The sequence below is a fragment of the Malania oleifera genome, chromosome 5 (assembly GCF_029873635.1).
Source record: "Malania oleifera isolate guangnan ecotype guangnan chromosome 5, ASM2987363v1, whole genome shotgun sequence".
Taxonomy (NCBI): domain Eukaryota; kingdom Viridiplantae; phylum Streptophyta; class Magnoliopsida; order Santalales; family Ximeniaceae; genus Malania; species Malania oleifera.
The window spans coordinates 26,707,846-26,727,504 of NC_080421.1; the positions used below are offsets into that span (position 1 = coordinate 26,707,846).

General features: G+C 40.0%; 2 protein-coding genes across 5 annotated transcripts in view; both read left to right on the plus strand.

Annotated features, from left to right (window-relative positions):
• The first annotated feature begins 991 nt into the window (after positions 1-991).
• The window catches only part of LOC131155011 (uncharacterized), a 37,775-nt gene continuing 19,107 nt past the window's right edge, over positions 992-19,659 (plus strand). For 3 of the 4 annotated variants that reach the window (XR_009136736.1, XR_009136737.1, XR_009136738.1), the window contains exons 1-4: positions 992-1,377; positions 11,432-11,527; positions 11,632-11,680; positions 12,067-12,179. Coding sequence is in view for 1 of the 4 variants with exons in the window: in XM_058107886.1 (XP_057963869.1) it covers positions 1,027-1,377; positions 11,432-11,527; positions 11,632-11,680; positions 12,067-12,161 (591 nt within the window). In the remaining 3 variants the exon portion in view is untranslated. Of the gene's footprint in view, positions 1,378-11,431; positions 11,528-11,631; positions 11,681-12,066; positions 12,180-14,262; positions 14,468-19,659 lie in introns of those variants that run through there. The other variant, XM_058107886.1, reaches the window with a different exon arrangement.
• Positions 15,914-17,159, plus strand: LOC131155012 (protein PAM68, chloroplastic). The gene has a single exon (XM_058107887.1). It carries the CDS (start codon positions 16,371-16,373, stop codon positions 16,956-16,958), a length of 588 nt encoding a protein of 195 aa, XP_057963870.1. The 5' UTR covers positions 15,914-16,370; the 3' UTR covers positions 16,959-17,159.

The window sequence follows — 19,659 nt, forward strand, 5'->3', positions numbered from 1 at the left end:
TAATGAACTAAACAGTGAGAAATTCTCAGGCAGATGAAATGAAGTAACAAAATAATAAAATAAAAGTTTAAATGGAAAATATGATCAAACATAAATTTGATTCCATTTTGTGCATATTTAAATTCATGAAATTTCCATGACCCACAAATAACATGAGTTTTTTCCCATTTTATTATTAAAAATATATAAAATATTAAATAATACTTTGATTGGGAAAAAATTTCCCAAAGTAATGCTTACGTAATCTCGCAGCTTGGAGCTGCGAGATTTAAACAGGACTGGATGCTGCCGGCAAGGATGGTGAGCGACGACGGCGACAAGGGGTGTTGGAGACGGTGGCGGCGAGGACTAGTTCTGCTTCAAGAGGTGTTGCAGGGAGGCTGGGCGAGTGGAGCAGAGAGCGGCAGCGGCAGCGGCGGCTACTGTTGCTGCGAGTTGCAGAGAGGTTGAGGCCGGGCTCGGCGATGAGGTGGCCAAAGAGGGTGAGGTTGAAGTTGCCGGGGACGGAGAAGACGTCGTTGACGCCGATTTCGATGAGGTGGCGGCCGAGGGTGGCATCGGAGGCCGCAACGACGGAGGGCGACGGAGGACGCAACGACCGACAGTGGGATTGCAGGCGTCCAGCGCGCAGATCTTCACGGCTCACCCTAAATCTCGCAGCTCCGAGCTGCGAGATTTGCTCCCTGCCACGTGTCAGCCCTCTAGTGGCTATTTTCTTTAAATCTCGCAGCTTAGAGCTGCGAGATTTGGTCTTCCACTTGCCACGCGTCATCTTCTTAGTGGCCATCAATTTAAATCTCGCAGCATCAAGCTGCGAGATTACGTAAACATTAGTTTGGGAATTTTTTTCCCATTCAGAGTATTATTTAATATTTTCTTTATCGTTAATAATAAAATGGGAAAAAACTCCAAATAACATTCCTAATTTATTTATTTACTTTTTTGAAAAAAAAAAAATCCCGCCAGTACATATGCGCGAGTTCTGATTGGAAACGCGATTCCCTTGTTATCCTCCAAAGTCAGGAGATGAAGAAGAGAGCGTCCAGAAAATCCACGGCGGCGAGCCTTCTGGTGTCGCCTCTGCCGGCGGCGACTCCTCAGTCCGCTTCTCCTTCTGCTCCGGTGGATTCTCCCAAGCCATTCATTTTCGATCTCAATTCGTCTTCCAAGGCCTCTCGAAAACCAGTACAGTCAGCTTCCAAATCAATGGAGGCCTTGAGGTCTCCGCCGTCTCAGAAAACCCTAAGGTCTACCTCTGACCTCAGGCAATGGACCTCTTCGAGCTTGGACTCCCTCAAGCGCCATCTCGATTGCTCTCACTCCGAGATCATCAGGGACGCTGAAGCCTCTCAGTCTCGCATCCACAAACGATTCAAGGTCTCTCACTCTATGTGTGTGCGTGCGTGCGTGTGGAATTGAAGAATGTGTTTTGTGGTGTTCCGATTACTAAATTTAACCTCAATCTAACCATTTTATTGGTCTCTTTCATACTGTTTATGTGTGTGTGAGGAAGTGAAGATTGTTTTCATCTGCATTGGAACGGAATGCAGTTTGTTTCTGCGCTACATATCTTTGAATTATTGTTGAAGGATTTTGTGATTGATAAATTTAAGAGACCGTGAGAGAACTGGTATTCTCTCTCTCCCTGTTTGTGTGATAGCTTTGTCTAAACTTTTCTGCTGCGTAGATGATTGGAATAGAGCTTTGATGAACTCCAACTGACATCAATGCTCTTGGAGTACCTGGATCTCCTATTTTGTTAAATGGAGTTCAGATGGTTTGATGGCCCACTAGCAAGATCGGCTAGGGTGCTGTTATTTGGATGTCACGTCGTGAGGTTGATTTTTGAAAGCTTACAGCATCAGTTGTGATATCTTGAGCTCTACATTTTCTTGTTTGAGCACAAATACAATTCAATTTATGGATAGTAGATGTTTTGGACTTTTTGCTTTTGCAAGCTTCCATAAAGTTTTTGTTAGCACTGGAGGAGTTCATGGGTAGTCTTGATATACATGGGTGAGCACCAACTTGACCCAAAAGTTTAAGCTTATTGAGTCTGGGGCCTAACCATGTATATAAGCATCCATCGTGCACTCAATTTTTTTTCATGTGGGATAAACTTACAAATGAAATTTTCAACATTCTCCCTTTCACTTGGGAGTTCCAACTACTCCCACTTAATGGAAATTGTCTTCCTTATGGGAGTAAACCCAATTCTGTAAAAGTTGCTCAAGTGGGCCTTACTACCGTGCCTTATGTGTCTTGGATTACATTCCACATGCATCTGAACTAATCCTACCTCCCACGTCTTAACCCTATTCGGATCCATCTTCCAAGCCTAGATGATTCTTATTGGCCTTGGTCACACATTTGGTTCTCCAACTATTAGCACGTAAGGAGAACTAGTTTCATGCCTCGACTTTTTCTATAATGTCACTCATCTAGTGTTACAAACTATTGGCATTGATACCACTTGTTGGGATGTTAGTCACGCTCAAGATCAAACAACACACACAAAGAACGCTTAATATTTACGTGGTTTGGCCAATTTAGCCTACATCCACGGGAGGGGAGTAACTTCACTATATATATATATAAAGATGAAAATACAGTGAAGGAGGAGGAGGAGGATTACAACACACTCAACTCAATACACACTCATAGTGTACTCACACATTGATATTCTCACACTCACACACTTGCTGTTGCATCTTCACATCGTCACAATGGAAGAGGATGTCTTTCTTTTATAGGGGAAAAGGAGGAGATTGGAGAGTAACTCTCGCAGCCCAAATATCCATCATATCAGTAGCTTGCATGAAAATTAAGATTTGTGGGCATGAAATGTTAGAGATGGAGCCAAAAACACAGCTGGAGACTCGTTGAGCTGAGTCAGAAAACGTGTGAATTTATTCTCCATTTATCTCTTGATTATAAACTTCCAATTTGTGATTAATTTGTATTGATTCGCATTCAATTACAATGTAAAATCCAAGCCTATATAAAGAGGCTGTGGAAAGTGATATAACACAATAGCACAATAGCATAGCACAGTGCAGAGAGAGCACAGAGAGTGTAGAGAGAGCTAAGAGGAAGAAGGGAGGAAGAGAGAGAGAGAGAGAGAGAGAATTGTAATATTTTTCGACGAGTTATTGAATAGTTGGTGTGTGCTCCGTGGACGTAGGTCGTTCTTGATCAAACCACATAAATTTCTTGGTGTCATTTTCTTCTGGATGCTCACAGGGTCTTAACAAGTGGTATCAGAGCCCGGTTGGAGCAGAAAATCCAGATTGATAGTGATCCCGAAATTTAGAGCTCTGTCTAGTAGATCGAAAGTGTGTTTTGAGGCCGCCATCGCATTCACCTTGCCGAGACGAAGAGAAGGGTGTCCGTCAGAGCTCGAACGGAGTTCGGACAAGCCCGAACGCGCCCCCACGCGTCTCGTCGCAGCAAGACGCCTCTCCACGCGCTGACGACGCACCACACGCGTCTTCCTCGCCCGCCTCGGAAAACTCTCAGTCTCTGGTGAACCCAAGATCCGATCCACGAACCGGATCCAACCCGCGCCTCAGAACCGGCCACGTCAGCTTACACGCCAGCGAGAACCACGTTAGCAAGCCACTACCACGTTATCAAGTGGGCCCCACAGCCATGTTAGCAGGTAGTGGACCCCACCGCCACGGCAGCAGGTGGACCCCACTGACACGTCAGCAGCGCCACGTCAGCAGATGCCACGTCAACGCCACGTCATCAGTTTGATCAGGTTTGACTGAAAACTTTGACTGAGCTTTTCGAGGTAGTTTTGGGTCCGTTTTTCGAGGGACTCGAACCATTTCCAGGGTTTTCGATCGTTCTGGATCCATCCGTGCTATCCATTTGAGTTAATTCCATCTCTAGATTAGCAAATCGAGATGTCGAATGAAAAGAGCTCAAAAATTGAAATGTTCAACGGGAACAATTTCGGTTTCTGGAAGATGCAGATAGAAGACTATTTGTTTGGGAAGGAATTGCACTTACCGTTGAAGGGTAAGCCAACATCCATGAACGAGGACGAGTGGGAGTTGTTTGATCGAAAAGCTCTCGAAGCCATCATGACGTTGTCGAAATCTGTGGCGTTCAATATCAAGCATATAACATCCACCAAGTCTCTGATGGATGCGCTCTCAAATATGTACGAGCAGCCTTCAGCCGCAAACAAGGTACATCTCATGAAAAGACTATTTATGATGAATATGTCTGCAGGTGAGAGTTTCAGCAGGCATCTGAATAACTTCAATGAGTTGTCTAATCAACTCGCCTCAGTCGGGATAACGTTTGATAATGAGATTCGGGCTCTACTGATTCTCAGTCAGTTACCTGAAAATTGGAATGGTGTCGTCACTGCCATCAGTAACTCCGCAGGAAAATCGAAGTTTGTGTATGATGAGGTCGTTAGCATGATTTTGACAGAGGAAATAAGAATGCAGCCAAACCATAGCTCCAATTCGAGTTCAGCCTTGAACATGGAGAATCGAGGCAGAGGAAACAGGCATGGATGATCAAACAACCGCGGCAGATCTAGGCCGAGAAATCCCAGAGGTACTCAGCACACAGGTTCTCAGAGCACTAAAGTTATTGAGTGCTGGAACTGTGGAAAGACTGGTCATTACAGGAACCAGTGCAGGAGTCAGAAGAAAGAATTCGAGATGAGGGCAAAGACAGAAGCAAATATTGCTTCTGAGAATGATGAGATGTTGATCTGCTCTTTGGAGAGCAAGCAGGAGTCTTGGGTCATAGACTCCGGAGCCTCATTTCATGCCACATGCTGCAGAAATTGCCTAGAGGAGTACACACCAGGTAATTTTGGTAAGGTGTACCTTGGCAACGATCAACCTTTCGACGTAACCGACAAGGGAGTTGTGAAGATCAATATAAATGGGTCAGTATGGAAGCTGAAGGATGTCAGGTATATTCCAGACCTGAGAAAGAATTTGATCTCAGTGGGTCAGCTGGCAGACGAGGGATACACGACGAAATTCATTGGTGATGAATGGAAAGTCTCAAAGGGTGTACTAACGATTGTGCGAGGTAAGAAAAGCGGAACACTTTTTCTAACCTCCAATGCCTCCATGTCTATTTCAGTTGCACTAGGAAATGTCGACAGCAACATCTGGCACCAACAACTTGGTCACATAAGCGAGAAGGGACTCAGGGTGATGCATTCAAAGGAAAAATTGTGTGGTCTACAGTCAGTGCAAGTTGACATGTGTGAGGATTGTATAGTCAGGAAACAGAAGAGGGTTAGTTTCCAGATAAATACTCGTGAATGTGTTGGGACACATCAGCAGAATACCGAGAATCCTTAGGTGGAGGAATCAGTGGAGCAGATTGTCGCACCACCATCTCCTACTCTAGCTCCGGAGCTTAGGAGATCTACTCGGTCCCATATACCAGACATAAGGTATATTGATTACTTACTTTCTACAGATGGAGGAGAGCCCAAATGCAATGATAAAGCATGTCAGGTGGTAGATACGAGCAAGTGGGAGCTTGCGATGAAGGATGAGAGGAAGTCCTTTACCTCCAACAGAATGTGGAAGTTACCCAAAGGCCTTCACAACAAGTGAGTGTACAGAATTGAAGAGGAGCATGACGGCTCTAGAAGGTACAAGTCTCGGTTGGTAGTCAAAGACTTCGAGCAGAAGGACAGGATTGATTACACCGGCATTTTTACACCAGTTGTGAAGACAGCCATCAGATTAGTCCGCAAGAATCAAGCAGACAGGAAGATGGTGACTATAGAGAAACTGAAATTGTGTTCAACTTCAATTGGTCTTCATGCCTGAAGACACATTATGAGCACATCATTTATTCATGATACTCTGGTTGAGTAGGTGTCTCTGTCTCCAAGTGGGAGATTGTTAGAGATGGAGCCAGAAACACAGCTGGAGACACGTTGAGCTGAGTCAGAAAACGTGTGAATTTATTCTCCATTTATCTCTTGATTATAAACTTCCAATTTGTGATTAATTTGTATTGATTCGCATTCAATTACAATGTAAAATCCAAGCCTATATAAAGAGGCTGTGGAAAGTGATATAACACAATAGCACAATAGCATAGCACAGTGCAGAGAGAGCACAGAGAGTGCAGAGAGAGCTGAGAGGAAGAAGGGAGGAAGAGAGAGAGAGAGAGAGAGAGAGAGAGAGAGAGAGAATTGTAACATTTTTCGGCGGGTTATTGAATAGTTGGTGTGTGCTCCGTGGACGTAGGTCGTTCTTGACCGAACCACGTAAATTTCTTGGTGTCATTTTCTTCTGGATGCTCATAGGGTCTTAACATGAAATTGATTTGCATTGAAAAACAACATTTGTGGGCATGAAATTGATTTGCATTGATAATCAAGATTTGTGGGCATGGAATTGATTTGCAAATCCTTTGTGAATCTGTCAACAATTCTCCCCCTCCATGCCCATCGGGGGAGAACAATCTGTCAATCTTCAGTTGACGTCCATCCCTGCTATCTCTACATAGCTTGATCTTCTTATAAGTAACCACCTTTGTCAACATGTCTGTCGAATTCTATTTATTGTAAATCTTGACGAGCTTCAACAGTTGTTGTTCTATCACTTCGCGTATCCAATGATTGCGAATGTCAATATGTTTTGTTTGGGAATGGTTCATTGAGTTCCTGCTCAAGTCCAGAGCACTCTTACTGTCACAATGCACCTTGTATTCTTCTTGTTTGACCCCTAACTCTTGAAGAAACGGCTTCAACCACAACATCTCTTTTCTAGCTTCTATTGCGGCAATATATTTGGTTATATTGTGGATAGGGTAACACACTTTTGCAATTTTGATTGCCATGATACAACTCCCCTTGCAAAGGTGAACAAAAAACCTGATGTGGATTTTCTCCCATCAAGATCACCAGCCATGTTTGCATCAGTGTAACCCTCCAAGGTTGGTTTAGCTTCCCCAAAACATAAGCATAGTTCTGATGTACCCTTCAAGTACCTGAGAATCCATTTCAAAGCTTCCCAATGGTCTTTCCCCGGATTGGAAAAAAACTTGCTCACAACGTCTACAATGTGAGCAATGTATGGTCTCGTGCACACCATTGCGTACATCAAGCTTCTGACTGTTGAGGAGTATGAGATTGTTGACATTTCTTCCCTTGATGAGAGAGACAACTCCTTGCTTAGCTTGAAATGATTAGCCAATGGAGTACTGACTGGCTTAGGACTTTTCATGTTGAACTTTTTGATGACACGTTTAACATACTTCTCCTGTGACAGCCATAATTTCCTGGCTTTTCTGTCACATTTGATCCTCATGCCTAGGATCTGTTGGGCTAAGCCTAAGTCTTTCATCTCAAATGACTTAGATAGCGTCATCTTCAACTTGTTGATCTTGCTTGCACTCTGACCAACGATCAACATATCATCAACATAAAGTAGTAGTATGACAAGACTACCATCAAGAAATATTTTAACATATGCACACTAATATGCTGCAGTCCTCTTGTATCCATGATTCACCATGAAAGAGTCAAACTTCCTGTACCATTGTCTCGACGCTTGCTTGAGGCCGTAGTGACTTTTCTTCAACCTACAGACTTGATGCTCCTTCCTTGGAACTTCAAATCCTTCTGGTTGCTCCATGTAGATGTCTTCCTTCAAGTCTCCATGTAGGAAAGTTGTCTTTACATCCATCTGTTCAAGCTTTAGATTTAACTTGGCTACCAATTCGAGTATGACTTGAATTGTTGTTATTTTCACTACTGGTGAAAATTTCTTGTCAAAGTCGACGCCTTTCTTCTGTTCAAAACTTTTGACGATCAATTTGACTTTATGCGTCACTATTAGTCCTCTACCATCTTTCTTTAGCTTTAACACCCACTTGTTCCTCAGTGCTCTCTTCCCTTTGGGAAGTCTTACCAGTTCATATGTCTTATTCTTAAGTAAGGGATTCATCTCTGCTTTCATAACTTTCTTCCATTTGGTTTTGTTAGTATGAGACTGGACCTCGTGGAAACTTTTTGGCTCCCCCTCATCAGTGAGTAAAAGATACTCTGATTCCGGATATCTCCTTGATGGAATCAAAACACGACCTCTTCTAGATCTTCTAGGATCAACAACTTTTGGAGGAGGAGGTGCTTCATCATCTGATTGATGTGATGAATCTGCAATTTCTAGTGAAGGGGGTTGTTGCTCCCCCTGCTCAACACCCTCTGCATCTGTTTCCAAAGGATCATCCTGCAGCTTTCCATTGTCTGTGGAAGAATGTGCTGGTGCAGGATTTGATACAATGTCTGGAGCATTGGTACTAGGCTGCTTGGACTTTGTGAGGTTCTCAAAGTCCCTAAATAACTCATGCTTGTGGAATACCATGTCTCTGGATCGTATGTCCCTTTTCATCTCTGGATGCCATAGTCTGTAGCCAAATTCACCATCTCCATAGCCAATGAAAATGAATGGAATGGACTTAATGTTGAGCTTTTGTCTCTACTCATTAGTTATATATGCAAAAGCTTTGCACCCAAACACTCTTAGATGAGTGTAAGAAACTTTTCTTGTAGTCCATACTTTTTCTGGAATTCCAAAATTCAGTGGTGCTGATAGAGATCTGTTGATAAGGTAACATGCGACACGAATAGCTTCACCCCAGTATGACTTACGTAACTTAGCCACACTGAGCATACTTCAAAATTTCTTCATAATGGTTTGATTCATTCTCTCGGCGACACCATTATGTTGTGGGGTATGTGGGACTATCTTCTCATGTCTGATACCGCGATCAACACAATAAGCTTTGAACTCCTTGGAAATGTATTCGCCTCCATTGTCTGATCGGAGGCACTTCAATATTTTCCCCATCTGTCTTTCCACCATAGCATGGAAACTTCTAAAATATTCAAATACTTGGTCCTGGGTCTTGGGAAAGTATACCCACACCTTCCATGAAGCATTGTGAAAGAAGGTGACAAAATACTTGTTACCGCCTAGTGATTCTTCCTCTATGAGTTCGCATACAATAGGGTGTACCAAACTTAATAACTCTGATCTTCTCTTTGTGGATGAATTGAACGAAATTTTGTGTTGCTTGCCGAATAAGCAATGATTACAGGGGAGTGGAATACTTGGGGCATATTTGATGAATAACTTCTTTACTAATGTGAACAACCCCTTCTCTCCCATGTGTCCGAGTTTCTTGTGCCACAAATTTGGTGATGCCTCATTTTCTACAGCGTTGAGGCTATTATTGCAGATCTCCACCTGGGTTTTGTATAACGGGTTGCATATACGTCCTTGGGCGACAATTAAGGCACCTTTCGTCAATTTCCAGGTACCTTTTCCGAAGTAGTTGTTGAAGTCCTATCTGTCAAGAGCTGTCTCTGAAATAAGCTTGAGCCGAAGGTTAGGGACGTGTCCAATGTCCTTTAATGTCATAGTGCAACCAACATTTGTCTTGATCTGCATATCACCAATTCCCATGATCTGGGAAAAATTGGCATTCCCCTTCTTCACAGTACCAAAGTCGCCAGATTTGTACGTGGTGATTTGTAGGGAGTGACATGGTAAGAAGCTACAGTGTCTACCACGCACTCAGAATCATGGTTCTTCATATGGCAGTATGTCTCTTCTTCTATCAACGACTAGTGATATTTCTTGTGTGAGGGTGACTAGGTTTGCACCCTCATCCTTCGTAGTGGGTTGACTACTCAAACCTTGCTCATGTCACAGTCTGCGACAGTCCTTCTTCATGTGGCCTTCAATGCCACAATGGCAACATTTGATCTTGCCTTTGCCAATTTTTACTGTCATTAGATTTGTCACGATCTTGGGATCTACCTCTAGATTTGCTTCTGCCTCTGCCTTTACCTCTACTACTTCCTTGAAGTCGGCCTCTGGTTTCGTTAACAAAGGCTTGTGACTGGTCTATGCTTGCTTGCTTCCTTCTAGTCTCCTTATTGAATAGGGCATCCATGACCATCGCCGTGGTAAGTGTGCCATCTAGAGTCGAATTGCTATGAGCGACGACAGGTGCCTCCCTACTGTTTGACAAGGAATTGAGAAGACGTAGAGCCTCTACTTTGTCACCAATAGCCAGCTTGATAAATGCAAGCTGGTTCACTAGGTTTTGGAACTCACTAATGTGTTCTGCTATAGAGGTCCCACTCTTCAGTTTCACATTGACAAGTTGCCTCATTAGGAGGGCTCTGTTTTGAGTGGTCTTGGCTTGGTACATGTTCTCCAGTTTCTCCCAAAGTTTGTAGGCATCAGTCTCTTGAGCTACGTGATGGAATGCACTATGGTCGATCCATTGTCTGATCTGACTGATAGTCTTCTTGTGCATCTTTTTCTAATAAGCACCTGCTCGTAATGATGTTGGTTTCTCGCCTTTGTTCTCCAAAGGATTCACCAGATCCTTACAGTTCAGGAGATCAAGCATTCAGGATCTCCATAAAGTGCAATTAGAGGCAGTGAGCTTGATCATAGCTCTTGATGCTGAGTCCTCCATTGATTTCAGATAATTATTTACTTTAAATGGCAATTACGAGATGTTTGGGGCAGAATTGTGCAAAAACGAGGCCACGGTTGTGTCCGAAAGGGCCAAAAACTTTAAGAACCTGCTTGACTCGGCGATGAATTGGTAAAAAATGGACCAAGTTAGCCAAAAAAACAATTCTAAACCGAGTTGACTTCCTGGAGAAAACGTTGGTAAAAGGTTCTGAAAGTGTTTATAAAGACAGTGCGTGAAGTACGCTCGTCTTCAACCTTGGGAGCGCGTGGGACGATGTGCTGACTACTGGAGGCATGTGTGCTCTCGTGGACTGCTGCTGAAACTTTCGAGGGAGAGTGTGGCTCATCCTGATCTTCAATTTTACCACTGTTTGTTGCGTTGTCTTCGTATCGACAAGAGGAACACACTGGTGTGCTCAATTTTTGATTTTGAGCACTTTTTCTTTTTTAAAATAAATTTGGTCAGTGGGGCAAAGTTGCCTCTTTTTTGCAATTTCGGTTCCAATAATTGCAATCGAACTCTGATACCACCTGTTAGTATCGGAGGATCCATGGGTAGTCTTGATACATGAGCACCAAATTGACCAAAAAGTTTAGGCCTATTGAGTCTTGGGCCTAACCTTGTATATAAGCACCCATTATCCACTCAAATTTTTTTAATGTGGGACAAACTCAAAAGTCACCAAGCTTAATTCTGAATCAAAATTTTCAATTATTCAGAAGTTATTAAGAATATATATATATATATATATATTTTAATTCTGGTTGTTAAGATCTTGTTAGTGTAGCTATCAGCATTGGCCCTCATCTACTAATTTTAGCAAGAGAGACTGCTAATTTGGACAGCTATTAACAAATTATTTAAAGGTATACTCAGTGTAGAAAGTCATCAATACTGGCTCTCTTTTTGTTTTTCATTTCAATAGATTCAGAGCCAGGCATGCCAACAAGTGATGGATGAAGCAGAGAAGGAATACAAAAAGATGTCTGAACGGATCAGTGAGAATCAAGAAGCAATGAAGGTGTTCCTATTGTATATTTTTTAACAAATATAAACAAGTCAACTTTTCTTCGAAGGCTATTTTGCTAATTTCACAGGTGAAACTTGATGATGGTTTACTTTTAGGCTTCATACACAGAGTTCATGGCAGAAGCACAAGCTTCAGCATCTCGTGGTATGTTAGTTCAACTCAATTTTTGTTTTTGGAAAATTTGACCATTTGAGTGATGATGATATTTAAATAAATATATGAAGTGTGTTTGGATTGAACAGTTAAGCTAGTGGCTTCTGCTGAAGGGACTGCAAAATTGACCTTGGTCATGTGATAATAGTTACTAACTCTTGTGCATTATTTGGCACACAAAATGAAATAGGCTTTAAATTATGATATCACTGTTGGAACAATTAAATTTTGACTTAAGTATGTCAGAATCTTAAGGTAGAAGAGAAAATTTAAATAAAATTGGGATATAGGTACACATTAATTTGTATTAGCTGTTTGTTTATCATTATCTGCTTTTTCTTGAATAGATTTTTGTTCATCATTTTTACAATTTTCAGTCTGCAAGACATCAATACCTGAGATATCACAATCCTTCAAGAAAGCCATTGATGTTCTCCAGAACCGTTTTGGGATTCCGTCGACTGCAGTATAAACTGGCTGAAGTTCCTTGGTCAGTATACATCAGCTTCAAAGTTTGATATTTTTCTTGACATATTGTCAAATTGCTATGCTGTGAGGCTGTTTATCATGTGGTAGATGCATCTGATATAGGTCTCTTAAAAGCACCATATCTCAATAATTGTCTAATGTGTTTACAAATCTGTAAGGTTTTGAAATTGAATCCACTCTAAACAAATGGAGTTTGGCAGTTTATACCAGGCATTCAAATGCCGAAAGCACATTTTTCATATAAAATATATATCTTAAAACTCAAATCTTATATAAAATTCACTCCCTAGAAAGAAATTTGAAATACTGCAAGCAATTTCATGAATACACTCACAAATTGATGAGAATATTGATTCTCACTGGATTTCCTTTGTAATACTATTAAAGGAAATAGCTGTCAGCTCACAACAATATGATGAAACTAATTTCAATTTTTGTGTTCCTTGTTTACAATTTTTCTTAAAAATTTGCCCTTTTAATGCAGATGCATGTTAGTCCTCAATTTTATTGGTTTATTTTATTTACCCTGTATTATTTTTTGAACTTTCTATAGTCTATAGTCTGACTGGCTCTAACTGCAACACGTTTCTTTTAAAATTTATATTTCTGTATTTTGACTTAAATGATTAAATTAGAATGTCTAGATTGAAACCCCTCTTAAGAATGATTTTGACTGAAACTTGAACTTCAAACTAAACTTAAGTTTCTTGATCATGTTCCAGATTAGAATGCACAAGTTATTCTTCTTTGTAGTATGACTTTTTTTGTGTGTGTGCACATCTGAAGTTAAATATATCTAGCAGTACATTTTTCATTTTTATTTTGTTATCGTGAGATAAAAACGTTGGACGTTGGATTTTGATCAACTAGAAACATTATGACAATATAAGAGACCATTCTTTTTCTTGAAGTTACTCCCAAGAGAAGTGATTGTTTTCAGGTTGTGGATAACTGACTAGAGCTTGAGGCACCATAACAAAAACACTTCAAAAGAGGTCTAAGTTTTAAATTTGGATCTTTGTCCACTACTCTATTTGAATATATTAGTAAATTCAGAATAGATTTGTCTCTAGGAGACATTCAATTGTTCAATAACGAGACTTTCATGTTGGAGGTTGCAAGCTTGTGAAAGAGTGGGAGAAGTTTGGAAAGGGGTGTGTGGCTAGGCCTCCCAATGAAACCTAAAACGGAAAAGAAAAAAATTCAAACTAGATTATGTTTTCCGCAGCAGTTTCATAATGTGACATGCATGTGGAAGGTGGCCTTAGATTCAAACATCTGACAGTGGTAAGAAGGGCTTTGAGATGGGAGAGTAACTCATTCATGTGGATCTCCTGATGGACCAAAAGGGAAAAAAGGGCCACATTCGTTCTTTCATTACTATACAGGAATATGAATTCTCAAGAGTATTTCTAGATCTGTAAGTTCTTTTGACTTGGACCTCCTCGTTGTCTAGAGGATTTGAAATGCTTACATTAGCTGTCTTGCTTGCTTCTAGTAATATTAATCTATCCGTTGCATGATTATGTTGCAGTTCACCCTCACCTTGTTACTCTCCCCACAAAAGAAAAGAGAGAAAATACTCCTTCCATTCAATTTTAAGGCTTGAACCCAAAAACTTCCATCATCAAAGTCCCATGTCAGACCGTTCAGGGTGTCCCTTAGATGTTTTTATTCCCTATTTTAAAATTTCTTTTTCTTTACTCAAAAAATCTCATTTGTGTTGTATTTTAAGTAAATTAACATTATATAAGCACATGGCAATTTAATTATAATAATATATAAACCACATTCCCTCAAGACAGTGAAAAGATGATGTAAAACCCTGCTGCACTGACTTCTAACAGTGCACTACCAGGGTTAAGTAATTATATCGAATGCTTGCAGTAGTATTTGGGTGTTTGTGTAAGCTTGATTATATGATACTTCTTATACAATTGTATGATCCTATGTTAGCTCTGGAATTTGACTTGATATGCTTTTCTTTTCCATGAATTAAGTTTGTTCAACAAAATACTTGATTTGCATAGCGTGCTTGCCACTAAATTTGATCATCATTTTTGTGGCAAAATATGTATTTTTAGGAACAAATTGTTGGAGACAATCTGGAGATACAGCATTGTAGCAGCTGAATGTATGTAAATTTTCAGGGCAAGTTACTGTTTCCAACTTGTGATCTAACAAGCGAACAGTTTTTTTTTCTGGGATGTGCAAGTGGCATCTCATGGATAGATGGTTCTCAACATATATTTTAGAAGGAAAAATATAAGTACTCTCATTACAGTCTTATTTCCCTTCTTACTGAGGTTCCTTAAGTCTAGATACTCTCTTTTCCATATTCTTGCTTGGATCGCTTCTATCACGAGAGATAAAACTAAGCAGCCTTTGGCCTTATTTCCCACTAACAATTAGGCTGAGTTTAGTATTGCTTGCAGGCTGGTTAGGTCTGGGAGCAGAAAAATCCTGTGATGCGATTGTTCAATGGCCTTTTATTTTATTACATTATTTTAGCAGGCCAAATGTAGGCCAGGGATTCTCGCCTTGCAGGAGGTGTAGAGAACCTTCATTTGTACACACTTTGTTACACATTGTGTAGTTGTCATGAACGATACTCGAACCCAGGACCTCCACATTACTTGGCGGTACGTGCGTTTTGAGACGTGTGCCTTTGCCATGGCTGCTCTCTGGTTTAGCGCTGCCTCGGAGGGTCCGAAAGCCTCGCCTCGAGTCCAATGTTTTTGGTTGCCTAAAATAAAAACTACATAATTATCGTTATATTCATATATTTATTACTAATCAAATATTCTTCATACTTTAGATTTGGATTGGGCTATAGCTTAGTCCCATGATATTGCCCTTAGTTCAGCATTCCTTGGATAATGCAAAATTTTGCTTTTTATTTTTTGTTATGGGTAAGGAGTTAGAATTGGATAAGGTGTTTTTTTTTTTCATCACCTAGGATTTTACTGTGGACAAACTCTTCGGACTCCTTTAGGCCACTTGAACCAAAGGGTTTGGATGAGATGAATTTGGCCCATGGAAAAAGGTCTTTCCAACATTTAAATTTGAGCACGACAATAACAATTTTTTTCTTTTAAATGAAAGATTTTAATGAAGTAATTTGAATTCCTCATCATCTATGAAATAGCAACTCATTATGAATTCCAAGCTCTGCTCTAGATTGGTATTGGGTCTCCAAAATTGTTCACACAATACTTCTAAATTGGATTTGTTTTGGTATCATTATTCACAAATAGCAAATTCATTACCCCAAACGGAGCCTTGAGTGCATTTATTCATTTTTTTTTAAGTAAAGGAGGGCGATACCTCAATTTATTTCTTGATATGTCCTTATTTTTGGCGAAAGAATATTGTGGTTACAAGACAAATATTGGAATATCACAGATAAAAAAAATTAAAGATCTTCTAAAAATAACATCAACAACAAATCAAAATAGGATTATAAATCCAAATAAAATTAAATAAGTAATCAAATTACTTACAAATTACCAACACCACAACTTTGCATTACTTTTCACAAATTACTTGAAATGGCTAATTTGAGAAGTGGAAATCATTATTAAATTTTTAAATAAAATAATTTAATTAATACTTTGAAAGTGTAAATTTAAATTTAACATTATATAATTTAAAATTTTAATTAAAATATAATATAACTTATCAATAAAATGAAACTATAAAATGTTGAGGCACACATGATACACCCTAGAGCTAAGTGGGTTGGCCTAAAATATTCAGGGCAAAAGATACTAATTTTTTTTAAGATTTTATAAAATGATAATGACTTTTTTTTTTATATGTTTCAAAAATTTCAAAGATATCAGCTTCAAAAATATCAAGAAGCTCTCCTAATGTTTATTAAAAAGATTTTTTTTCTATTTTTTTAGGAGAGAGGGTCATGATGTTTTTCAAATTTTAGGGGAGGTTTGTATATTGCCAAATCTAAGGTTAGTGTTTTTTTGTCCAAATATTAATAAGAAATACATGTAACATGCTTTATCCTTTGAACAAAAAGTATTAAAAAAAAAAGGAAAGAATTTCACGACGGTGAAGTGCAGCAGCCAGCAGATGACTGAGATAAGCTTAGCTCTCCTGTGAGTCTCCCTCTGAAACAGCATCATCACCAACCATTTTGGGGGACATGTGAAGAGTTACAGAGGAGGAGAACAGCATGCATTCGTGCTCAATTTCAAGATCTCCACCCTTAACATGTCAGTCTTCGTCTCTCCAAACCAAACCCATCTCTCAATTCCTAATCTTCACGCTAAATCTGCATTCAAACCAAGCTCATTTCTCGCACTGCATCCCCCTCTCTGCAACTCTGAGGAGCCCTAGAGGGTTTGGACCATCCCCAAAGAAAACCAAGAAGGACAAGAGGCGAAAGAAAAACTTCAGTGGTGAAGAAGACGAAGAGGATGACGATGGTGATGAAGCAGAGGAAGGCATAATCCCAGAGATTGTGACCAACAGGATGATTAGCAGGATGGGTTTCTCAGTGGGCATTCCTCTGTTTGTGGGGTTGCTCTTCTTCCCTTTCTTCTATTACCTCAAGGTCGGGTTGAAGGTGGATGTGCCCAACTGGATACCCTTCATAGTGTCCTTCTTCTTCTTTGGGTCAGCCCTTCTAGGGGTCAGCTATGGGATTGTGTCCTCCAGTTGGGATCCCATGAGAGAAGGCTCGCTCTTGGGTTGGAATGAGGCTCAGAAGAATTGGCCTGTCTTTTGGCAATCTCTTTGGGGTAGATCCGGAAAGAAGTAGTTCTTTTGACCTCTTATTTGTCCGAATTTGATGTAATTGTGCAGTGAGACCCTTGGAATCACTATAAAAGTTTGAATGTATTTGATAGCCTCATACCCTTATTTAAAATTTGCTGCTATGGTAAAGGATGTATAGTAAGCATTTGATGAAACACTTTTGATATGTGCATCATTGTCCCTTAAAATTGAGATATTTTGCCTCTTCTTTTGTTTCCCCCTTACTGTGTGCAGTTGAGATCACATGGTTTGAGGGTTTGCTGAATCACCTGGAGAGTACTATTTAGATTTGGTGATGTTCTTCTACTTTCTTTGGATGTCATGCCATGCAGTTAAATTTTGATATCCAATGGTACCAGTTATAATTATCTTGAGTTCTGCATTTTTCTTATTTACATTAACATGGACACAATCAAAACTTGTGGATTCAATTGATGTTTGGCTCTTAATTATAAGTTTCCATGAAGGCATAAGATGTTACTATGCTTACACGGTTAGCAATCTTAATCTCATTCTCTGCTAAGTGGTTAGAGCAACCTTTTTAGTTTGGAAGAAGTTAGAAGGGGCAGTGTTTGATATGAATAGAGACAAAGCACTAGGTCCTGATGGCTTTACCATGGCTTCTTTCAGGATAGATAGGGAGTGGTGAAAGAGGACATTATGTAGTTTTTGGAGGAGTTTCATAGGGGAGGAGTGGTGTGTAAGAGTACCAACTCTACCTTTTTTACTCTTATCCCAAAAAAGCATAGGTTCAGGGTGGTGAAGGATTTTAGGCCTATTAGTTTGGTTACTAGTGTTTATAAGGTGCTTTCTAAGGTTCTTTTGAGGAGGCTGAGAGAGGTGTTGGGGGATATGGTGTCTTTCGCCCAATTTTCCTTTGTGAAAGATAGTCAAATCTTAGATGTAGCTTTGGTAGCAAGTGAGGTGGTAGAGGATTTAAGGAGGAGAGGCAAAAAAGGAGTGGTTTTTAAAGTAGAATTTGAAAAAGCACATGACATGGTCAATTGGGGTTTATTGGAGAGTTGAGCAGAAAAAAGGCTTTGGAGATCTTTGGTGCAAGTGCTTAAGATCGAGGGTGTTGTAGCTCTATTAATATGTCATTGATTGTTAATGGGCAGCCCAGGGATTGGTCTGGTGCTTCCATAGGGTTAAGGCAAGGAGAACCATTATCCCCTTTCTTGTTTACTCTAGTTGTAGATGTTCTAAGTAGGATGATTTCTCATGCCCAAGCCTTGGGGGCTATTAGTGCTTTTGTCTATAGGAGTGGAGGGTGTGGAGGTGTCTCATCTTCAGTTTGTTATGATACTATCTTGTTCCTTGAGAAAAATGCTGTGAAACTCCAAAAGGTTCTAACTTTGTTTAGAATTTTTGAGAAAATCACGGGACTAAAGAAAAATTTGTGGTATTGATTTGAGTAGTTGGGAGCTAGAGATTTTTAGATCTTTAGTAGGTTGTGAGTCTTTGTCTTGGCCCTTGTCTTATCTTGGTCTTCCTTTAGGGGGTAACCCTTTATTGGATGTTTTTTGGGACCTAGTGATTGAAACTGGGGAAAATATTAGAGGGATGGAAAGGGCTTGTCTTTCGCTAGGGGGTAAAATCTCTCTCATTGGTGCCTCTTTAGCTAATATTACTATTTATTTTCTTTCCCTTTTCAAAATTCCCTCTAAGGTGACTGAGAAGTTGGAGAAGATTATGAGAGATTTCTATGGTCGGGTGTTGGTGAGAATAAGAGGGACTATTTAGTTAGTTAGGATGTTGTTAAGAGGCCTAAGCTAGAGAGGCTGAGGGGGGTCTGGGGCTTGGAAATGTGGTTTCTAAGAACATATCCTTAATAGGGAAATGGTTATAGAGGTTTCCCTTGGAATCTAATTCCCCATGGCACAAGATAATAAAGAGTAAATACAGAATACATAAGAATAGATGGGATTCCAAAGGGAGTGGTATCCTTGGAAACTTGTTTCCCTGCTTACTAGTCTTTTCTTTCCTCTCACTCGTTTTAAAGCAAGTAATGGGGATAAAATTCAATTCTGGGAGGACATTTAGTTAGTGGCTCTTTGTTGGACCAATTTAGTCTGTGTCTGTTTAGACTTTCCACTGGTCACAATGCACCAATTTCAGTTTTTTATTCTTTTGAGGGGTCACTCTATCTTGGGATTTTCATTTCTTTAGATGTATCAATGAAAGAGAGGTTGGTGAGTTAACTCTTTTATTGTGTGTGTTGGATTCTTTCTTGCCAAATGTGCGGGGGGATACAAGACTTTGGATTGGGATGCTTCAGGGTCTTTCCCTTTAAAATCTTTCTTTTTCAATATCATAAAATCCACAACTCCTAGCCCCTTCCCTCTTACACAAAGCTGTTTGGAAAGCAAACATTCCTTTTAAGATCCAGGCTTTCATTTGGGCTTGAATTCTTGACAAGATCAACACAAATGATATGCTACAAATAAGGAGTCCTTACAAAGCCCTTAGTCCAGATATTTGTATGCTGTGCAATGAATCTAGTGAGGCTATTATTCATTTGTTCATTCATTGTAAGGCAGCAGGATGCATGTAGAACAATTTGTTTTCATACTCTATGAGGTTTGGGTGGCTCCAGCTACAATTCAGGATTTTTTGAAAGTGTGAGGTTTTGGAGTTTCGAGAAGAAGGTGAGAAAATAGAAATTTTGGGATTCTGCTGTTTTTTTAAATCTTGTGATCTCTTTG